The following is a 9,910-nucleotide window of genomic DNA, read 5'->3' as shown; positions in this document are numbered from 1 at the left end:
AATTATAATTATTCTCAGAATCAGTGATTCATTTGCTTGCTTTTTTTTCTGTAAACACTGTACCTCAAAATAACAGAATTGCATTCCCACACCCATAATGCAATGTGTTATGACACCCCCTGCATGCCTTGACCCCTGCACATGTGCATGCAACACCCCTGCTCCCCCAGTGCATGTGGACATCCCCACGCCCCAATTTGGGCCTAGCAGGCCTCCCTGAAGCCTCCTGGGACCAAAAATATGTGTGCAACCCTCTGCCTCCCACGCATGTGCATCTCCCGTATGTGCAGCAGAAACCGGAAAATTAGCTGGCCGGAGGGAGGCACGCACACATGTATGGTAGAGCTGAGCTGGGCAACAGCTCACGTGCCTGCAGAGAGGGCTCTGTGTGCCACCTGTGCAGTGGTGAGTTCCGGATTCCGGTATGGTTGGAACGGCCCCAGTGTCACCCACATGGACGTGCGCAGGGCACGCATGTGGCGTACTTCCCTGTGACGCTTCCGCAAGCCTCTGTGACGCTCCAGCTGCTCGGCAGAGCGTCACACAGGTGCTATAAGCACCATGCATGTTCACCGAAGCGCCAAAGGCTTAAAGCACAGGTAAGGAGCTCAGGCAGATGGGTGGGCCCTCCAGACCACTGTACTGGAATGGTACCCAGTGCTCCGGGCTGGCTCCAGTATGCCAGTACCGGGGCATACCGCCTGCAACCCACCACTGCACCTGTGGTATGTATGCCATATGTTTGCCATCATGGCCCTAGCTGATACAGTTATGTCCATACAATGCCCCACAATTTGAGAATGCATTTGCTATCAAGAGATGGTTAGATGTGGATCGCTTTGATTTATATGCATTTGTTTTAGGTTGTGGTTGTATATACGATACTGCCCCACTAACCAACTAACCACCTTTTAGCCTAGCAGATTGTTCCAATTCAAGTTCAAGTTACAGCAAAACATTGAATGCAGAGGTTGAACACAAGCTTCAGAAGGTCACACATTCAGGAGGAAGATGGTTCATTTTGAAGAAACAAAAATAATTATAATTCTGTACTTTAGCATGGTTAACATCAGCATTTCCTGATAGATTTCTGTTTCACAACTGCTGATTTGAAAACCATTCTGGTGATGCCAATAGTATTAACTATAGATAGAGAAGGACTGGATTTGGATCTATGGTCAGGTGTAATTCTCTGTATAAAATCTCTTTCCTTTAAACCAGTTATATAAGCATTAATAAACTATAGCAAGCAATTAAAATACAAAATGGTCAAAGTCCATATTACATAGTCCAGGTGCTTTCCTTTTCAGGAATTGGAACCTTGAGATAAAATAAAGGTGTGTCAAATTATACTCACTTTTTAAAATGAGATTGTTTGAAATTGATAGGAAAGAAATCAATTTTTGTCCTGAAAGAAAAATATTTTTCACTTACATTCTATAGAAAGGCACGTAGAAGTTATCTTACTTTGTTGTCTACAAAAAAAAAAAACTACTGTGTGGTAATCTTGTTTTGTTTTTGTTTTGTTTTGCCTTTATTTGTATGCCGCCCTTTTCCCTGGGGGGACTCAGGGCGGCTCACAATTCAAAAGAGGGAGGGGGAGAAGATAAACAATAGACAATACAGCATGTTAAAAAGAAAACACAACAATCGCACAATTCGAGTGGGGCTACAATCTTAACCCCAGGCCAGCCGGGACAGCCAGATCTTTAAAGCGGCGCGGAAGGACTGGAGGGTGGTGAGGGTCTGAATCTCCACTGGGAGTTCGTTCCAAAGGGACGAAGCAGCCACCGAGAAGGCTCTCCTCCGGGTAGTTGCCAGTTTGCACTGGCTAGCAGATGGAATTCGGAGGAGGCCTAATCGATGTGATCGAATCGGTCTGGTGGAGGTAATTGGCAGTAGGCGGTCTCTCAAGTACCCAGGCCCACTACCATGAAGGGCTTTATAGGTGATAAGTAGCACCTTGAAGCGCACCCAGAGATCAACAGGTAGCCAGCGCAGCTCGCGGAGGATAGGTGTTATGTGGGTGAACCGAGGTGCACCCACAATCGCTCGCGCGGCCGCATTCTGGACTAGCTGGAGTTGCCGAATGCTCTTCAAGGGCAGCCCCATGTAGAGCACATTGCAATATTCAAAATCAATTTTTGTCCTGAAAGAAAAATATTTTTCACTTACATTCTATAGAAAGGCACGTAGAAGTTATCTTACTTTGTTGTCTACAACAAAGAAACTACTGTGTGGTAATCTTAACCATGTCATGTCTCTGAAGTTTGTGTTAAAAGCAACTTTTTGAATATATAGTAGACTTTAGTACCTGGAGAATCAAGATTAATAATTTTGCCTATCAGGAAGAATCCCACAAACTTATTTTTCAAGAAATTGTTTTCTCAAAAATAATTCAAAACAGCTATTTAGAAGAGCTGTGGAACTGAGAATGTCACCATCTATTTATTGGTTGTGTCTGTATTTTTCATCATGTTTTTGTCATTTTTAAGCTATTGTGCTTATGCCAGTTTATTTTTCATTCATTTTGATTTGATTGTTTTGCACTGTGAATGTTTTGGTGTTTTATTTTTTAAGATTGTAGCATGCAATCTTAAGAGTCTCCTGTCTGCCTGGAAGAAACCAAACTAAGCCAAATTAATAAATTAATGGATATTTGTTAATTTAAAGAATACTGGCAGAACTTGTGCGGTTGGATGAAGATAGTAATTCAATAATTGGCAATTTTGAAAGAGAGAGAGAATATAGGTTTTCCTTATATTCAGCTATTGGCTGGCTTTGAATGATCAATGATTGATTAAATGTGCCTTTTGTTAGTTCTAGAATTACAAGCATATGGATGGCACCATGCTGAACATATTTTTGATCTGTAGATGGGGTGGACAATGCAGCTTTACTTTTAAATGTATTGGGAATAATTTGAAGGAGAAAGGTATTGCAGAACAATTGTTTTAACTCTAGGGACTGTGAAGAAATGGGTTCAATAGGCATGCCCACCATAATTCTCGTAGCCGCACAAATATAAAAAATAATTATAATTCAACAGTTGCACTGTGCATAATTTGGCAATGCACTTTTGCTGCATTGGATACATTTACAAGTATACATTTTGCTGTAAACTTAAATAGTTACAGCAAAATGTATACTTTATGACAAAATGCATATAAAATGAGTATATTTTTCTTTTGTTTTTCAGAAATATACACATTAAGGCAGAAATAGTACGTATTTATGAATGAACACACCTGAAACAGACATAGACGGAAAAGAATTAGCATCGCTGTCATTTAATATACAAAACATTTACAACATGCTCTCCCCTCTGTCTTACATGCATTTCAGTCTGACACATCAGTCTTAAACATGTTGGGGAAAGAATGGAATCTTGCTGTTTTAAGCAAAATACTGCAGTACATATGAGGCCATGGCCCTGCTATTATGTTGTTGTTGTTGTTGTTGTTGTTGTTTTATTCATTAAACATGAAAGTCAACTGAACATTTAAAAATGTATCATATATATTATTGACTGGCACTGATGGTTGATATGCATTGCTGACAGCATCCTAGGCATCAACCAAATATCTTCTTAAAATGTAATATGTTCCAAAATTAAGTACAGATTAATACATCTGCTAACTACAGCTAGAATAGCATTTTCCCAATGCTGGAAACAAAATAGTACCCCCTCAGACGAATTAGTGATAAAAAAAAAACTTTGGATTGTGCAGAGATGGATAAATTAACACTGAAATTAAAAGATAAAGAAGAGCCAGAATATTATGAAATTTGGAACAATTGGTAGAAATGGCTGCAAAACAAGAATAAAATTAATTAAGCCAAAAAACTATATATAAATATATATAAACTGTGTATAAAGGTGTGTAAATATAGAAGCGGAATATTATATATATGTACAGGGATGATGACACAACAATGTTGATGTCATGACTGTAAGGTGTTGTAGAAGGGAAAAAATAATTTAAAAAATCTGCAAAAAAAATGTAATATGTTCCAAGCAGCCCAGTTTTATGCAGTTCCGCTGGTGTTATTGCAGGAAGTAGCAATTTCTTGATGTCTTTATAAAATTCTTGGACATGGTGCCAAGTGCCCCAATGACAATGGATATCACTGTTACATGTTTCATCCATAATCACGTAGTTTCGATGGCCAGGTTGCGATATTTCGTGATTTTTTTCTAGTTCTTTTTTTTGACTCTGACGTCTCCTGGTACAGCGAGATCATAAATTGTACTCTTCAGGTTTCCGTGATTGTGATATTTGGTGTGTTGTGTTCTAAATGACGATCCGCCTGTAAGTTTTATTGTCATTGCACCTCATACAACGCAATTAAATGCCATCTTCACTGTACAACATACTTAAGAAAACTATTTTAAAAAATAAAACAAAAACACACATCCTTCACATTCTACACAATTGAATTGAAAACCCCTGATACTGCATTAATATTGCACTATATAGTAGAATTCAATATGGTTACTGCCCTGGGATAGAAACTGTTTTTCAGTCTATTTGTCCTTGTTTTTATTATCCTGTACCATCTGCCAGATGGTAATAGTTCAAAAAAAAAAGGGTGTCCAGGATAAGATGGATCTTTAAGAATGTTTTGAACATTTTTAAGGCAGCGGGAGCTATAGAGCTCTTCCAAGGAGGGGAGAGGGCAACTAATGATCCTCTGGGCAATGATGTTAACCCTCTTGAGCACTGCCTTATCTGCCACTATGCAATTGGCAAACCATACACAGGTGCATACTGTATATTCGAAAGTCCCACAAGATGTGGATGAGGATGAGGATTTGACTAGATCCTAATCACTGCAGTGCAACTGTGTCAAGATCATTATTCCTTTGAATGGGTAGAGAACAATAGTTTCCTCCCAACCGATGTGATGGCACTGAAGTGTTTTACATTAACACTTGAGTTACTAACACTTGCTGAAGTGCCAGGAACAGTAACTGAAAGTGGGGTGTCATTGTGATTGAAAAATCCTGTTAAAACTATATTCCAAATGTATACCATCCAAGTCAGAAGGAATGTCAATGGTGACTCAACATAGCACCCTGATGTGCCGGAAACCCACTATAATGACACCAGTTATGTTTAAAAATATCTTGAATCCTACCAAATGCACTTAGATCTTTGAAAAATGTCTCTTTCGTAAAGCTTTTCATAGGCTGAAAAGCATCCAAAATTCTCTTTTACCCAGAAATGCTCCTCAAAATATACCACAGCTATAACAAATTTATGGTCTTTCAAAATCTACAAGTAATGTGTTTCTACCCAAGCTTTGCACAGAAATAGAATATGTATGCAGATGCAACTGCGTCAGATTTATTGGTTGCACCTAAGTGCATCTGCATTGCAGATGAGGATAATACCAAGAGCAGCATAGACTACATTTGTAAAAACAATCAAATAGTAAGCAAGAATCCAGGCAAGCTTCTTTGTGCCTTTGATGTCTGGTGAACTTTCTACATGGTGCTGGAACTCCAAACTGGAAGCAGCCATGCAAAGCTACTCTAAGTGTGATAGGAAATACAAGCTTGTACAGAAGGCTCTCCAAAGTCAACAGTTCAAAGTAAGGACTGGTCAGTATGTCCTGATTTCCTGCTGTACTACCTTCATCAGGATCTGAAGCTTCAGTGTAAGAAAACCTGCAGAAAGAAAAAGGTGAAGAATATGAATATGGTGGTACAGGGCGGGGCATAACCTTTTCCTAGGGGGTCACAGCAACACTTGTAATAACAACACAAATAATTCATACACCATTCGAAAGCCCATCAAAAACTGAGTTTATTGACACGATTTAATAGTCAGTATGACCACCATTAGCCCTTCGAACAGCATTCAAACGAGGTGGATAAGAACACAACAAATCTTCAAACAGTTCCGTTCGATTTTCCAGATTTTCCAGGGCGGGGCATAACCTTTTCCTAGGGGGTCACAGCAAGATCGACAGCAGTTTACAACTTCCGCGACACCTCATTTTAAAGCCCATAAAAAACTGAATTGAATGAGCTATTAAATGTTAAATTTGTTTCGGTTGAAACTTTGAGAATGAATTTGGAAACTGTGTTGAAAAATCTGGAAAATCGAACGGAACTGTTTGAAGATTTGTTGTGTTCTTATCCACCTCGTTTGAATGCTGTTCGAAGGGCTAATGGTGGTCATACTGACTATTAAATCGTGTCAATAAACTCAGTTTTTGATGGGCTTTCGAATGGTGTATGAATTATTTGTGTTGTTATTACAAGTGTTGCTGTGACCCCCTAGGAAAAGGTTATGCCCCACCCTGTACTTTCAGTTGGTTGGATGAAGCAGTCTATACATTCATAAAATAAATGTAAATATAAATTAAATTTAAAAAGGTAAGAATAGCCTCCCTATGCTGATTGAACAGTGGTAGCTGCTCTACTGGTTTCCCAGAACTTCTCCATCATTTTGGGGGAATGTATAGTCATATGCCCTTATTGATAAATAGCTGTGGTGTAAGGTTAGACTCCAAGCTGCAACAGTTTTCTAGTTAAGGCTCATATCTATGCACAAGTCTGAATTCAAGTTCAGGAAAAAAAAATATCTGGAACCTGAATTTGTTCAAAAGAATTTTGGAGTGGGAAACTATAAGTTTAATTAAATAAATAAAAGTAGAATTGTGGGCAGAATGTTTGGAGGCAATTCCATTTGAACAATCAGAAGCCCAACAACATAATTTAGGAACCAGATCAGTCCAAGAACTACCTGTCATTTTATTATTTGTGTTGGTCTAGATCCGGAATGGCGAACCTATGGAATGTATGCCACAGGTGGCACACGGAGCCATTTGTCAGGGCACGCGAGGTGTTGCCCTGTCAGCTGGCTGGTGCACATGCGCGCACTGGCCAGCCGACTTTAGCCTTTTTTAAAGGCCATTTTTCGCCATCCCCAGGCTCCAGAGGCTTTATAGGAGCCTGGGGAGGGTGGAAGCAGCCTCCCCTGTTCCCTGCCCCCCAGAGGCCCTCCGGAGGCTTTAGGAGCTTCCCTGAAGCCTCTGGAACGGAAAAAACTGGCTCTATGGGTAAACTGGAAGTTCTGGAATGGACTTCCGGTTTGATCGTAGGGTCATTTTTCATCCTCCAGGGCCTTCAGGGAAGCCTCAGGAAGGCCCCTGAAGGCTCCAGAGGGCTTAAACTGGCCCTATGAGCAAACCAGAAGTCTATTTCTGAACTTCTGGTTTGCCCATAGGGCCGTTTTTTTGCACTCCGGAGGCTTCAGGAGCTCCGGAGGGCCTCCTGTGGGAGGCTGTTTTCGCCCTCCCCAGGCTCCTATAAAGCCTCTGGAGCCTGGGGAGGATGAAAAAAGCATGCAAAAAATGGGGGGCAGAGCTGGTCATGCACGCATGCGCACTGGGGGTTGTGCATTTCATTATGGGTGCGGCACACCCACACACGACCCCCCCTGCGCTTCCCCTGCTTTTGGCACATCAACCAAAAAAGATTTGCTGATCTAGATAGTCTTTGTGTCCCAGCCTTGCTGAATCACAGCTGAATTTCCACAATTAAAATTAGTTCTTGGACTGGACGGGTCTTTAAATAATATAATTAATATAATTGTTTTATAACAATTATTTATTTAATTGTTAATTTTTAAATTATTAAAATTTAATAATTTACAATAATTATACAATAATTTACAATACAATTATAATGTGAAATGTGTGTTATTGTTTACACAGATTAGCCTAAAACATTCTATCCAAAGTTAATTATGTAAGATGGACTATTTCATATTTGCTTATTGAGCTTTATAAATGATCCCTATATTATATATCTTAGGGATCAAATACAGGGCGGTACAGGGGGGGCAAATGCATGCGAAACCTCCTAGTAGATGATGGGCTTTTCTCCAGCATCCTGATTCCTGACCCATTTGGCTAAGCTTCCTAGAGATATCAGAAGTTGAAGCTGAGCATCACAGGGGATGTTGCTCCTGCCTTACCTTACAGTATCATATACTATGATTTTAAGGACATCATAATCCAAAATGATCAACTCACAGAAAGTTTTACGGAAGCAGTTTGGCATTGATTGTTTGATGAGCAAATAGTAAACTGGAAGACCACTTAAAACGATGGCACATCCAATGCTGATATTAACCGGGTCTGAGTAGAAAGACATTCCCACTGTGAAAAGGCAGATGACAGTAAAAGAAGTGGGAATGAAAAGAGGAACCTGGAGGGGGAGAGAGAAAGGTATGTTGTTATTAGGTAAAAATGTTTCTTGGGAGGTCTTTGTCATATTGTAATCAAAGTCTCCATCATAGTTAGAATCTGTAATGACCCGTGGGAAAGTCCTTGAGAAACAGCAGCAGCAACAGACTAGGCCACGGATGTCAAACTCCCCGTGTCACGTTGCCATCACATGACGTATCGTGATGTTTTTCCCCTTCGCAGAGCTGGAGTGGGTGTGGCCTGTGCGTGATGCATCTGGCCCCTGGGCCACCAGTTTGACACCCCTGCACTAGGATATATATAAAATGTCTCTCTCCCCCTCCCTCCCTCTCTCCCCTGCCTCTCTCTCTCTCTCTCTCTCTCTCTCTCTCTCTCTCTCTCTCTCTCTCTCTCTCTCTCTCTCTCTCTCTCTCTCTCTGTGTGTGTGTGTGTGTGTGTTCCAGCATAACTCTGGAATGCCTTGAGCAATTTCAACCAAACTTGGTACACAGATGACTTACTCTCTGGAAAAAAATACTGTGGGGTGGGAGGGCTAAGACACCCCTGTATCTGTTAAGATACAGCCTGTTGTGCCTTAAAATGGCTTCTACTATACTGCCATAAAATGGCAGTGGAGTTGCCGTGGTAATGGCTTCACAGTACTCCACAAGGGGGCTCCCTCTGGTAAGCGGGGAAATCCAACATTAGAAATTACATTTCTGGGGGCAGAGGGAAAACATTTTTCACTAATTTAATTGTTGCAGAAATCAGGGAGAAGTTGCTCTTGCTATCGCTTCTTCAGGAATTGCGATGATATTCATGGAAGGCGAGAGGACAGCCCATTCCGCACTTATGTTGCCACTTGACATCGCCATTCCTGTCTAATATAGGATTGGGATAAATAAATACACAGGCAACGCCAGGTTATCAGCTAGTGGTCAAATAAAAGGCAATTAAGCCTCCATAATTTTCTTGAACTGTAAAAGCGAGAGGGAGATATATGTATTTTCAGACTTGCAAGATTCTGTTACTATAGCCTTGGTGGAACAAAGTAACTTCAGGACTTCTTGGAGGCAAGTAAATACTGTAATTGGATTAGTGCTCATACATAACATTTGTATGCCACCCTTCATTCAAAGACCCAGGACTTAACTTCCATTAAGATAGGTAAGCGGTTATTGATCTCCTTGCCACTTTCATGACTAAACAGAAGTTTGAACCAGGGTACCTCCAGCTCTTGTCCACCACCATTTGTATATTGGCTTCAAATTAACTTGCCAATTGATTGATAATAATTCCTGTTTCTTCCGTGTTATTTTTATTATCCTGTTTTTTCAAATAATTTGCAAATTGCCCAAAGCAGCTAGGAGTTGAGTGGCATATATAATTGCAATAGCACCTAGACTCATATACTGCTTCACAGTGCTTTACAGCCCCTCTCTAAGCTGTTTATAGAGTCAGCCTATTGCCCCCAACAATTTGGGTCCTCATTTTACCCACCTCGGAAGGATGGAAGGATGGATCAACCTTGAGCCTTGTGAGATTTGAACTGCCAAATTGCAGGCAGCTGGCAAGCAGCAGAAGTGCAGTATTGCACTCTAATCACTGCACCACCACAACTAATAATAACAATGCCACTTTATTATTTGATTTATATTTGAGAGGAATTAGACCAAAGAACTCTTGATTCATCTCTCCAGAGCTA

At 40.6% G+C, this 9,910-nt stretch overlaps 1 protein-coding gene across 1 annotated transcript in view; it reads right to left on the bottom strand.

Annotated features, from left to right (window-relative positions):
* Positions 1-5,329: 5,329 nt before the first annotated feature.
* The window catches only part of LOC106542900 (cystine/glutamate transporter), a 34,667-nt gene continuing 30,086 nt past the window's right edge, over positions 5,330-9,910 (bottom strand). The window contains exons 12-13 of the mRNA XM_087723013.1: positions 8,053-8,227; positions 5,330-5,674 (exon numbers count right to left, since the gene is read on the bottom strand). Coding sequence (XP_087579139.1) covers positions 5,610-5,674; positions 8,053-8,227 — 240 coding nt within the window. The 3' untranslated portion in view covers positions 5,330-5,609. The remainder of the gene's footprint in view (positions 5,675-8,052; positions 8,228-9,910) is intronic.

Source organism: Thamnophis sirtalis, unplaced genomic scaffold (genome assembly GCF_051295495.1).
Source record: "Thamnophis sirtalis isolate CommonGarterSnake01/CBP01778 unplaced genomic scaffold, rThaSir2_p1.2 scaffold_9, whole genome shotgun sequence".
Lineage (NCBI taxonomy): Eukaryota > Metazoa > Chordata > Lepidosauria > Squamata > Natricidae > Thamnophis > Thamnophis sirtalis.
This window is presented reverse-complemented; position numbering and strand designations above follow the sequence as displayed.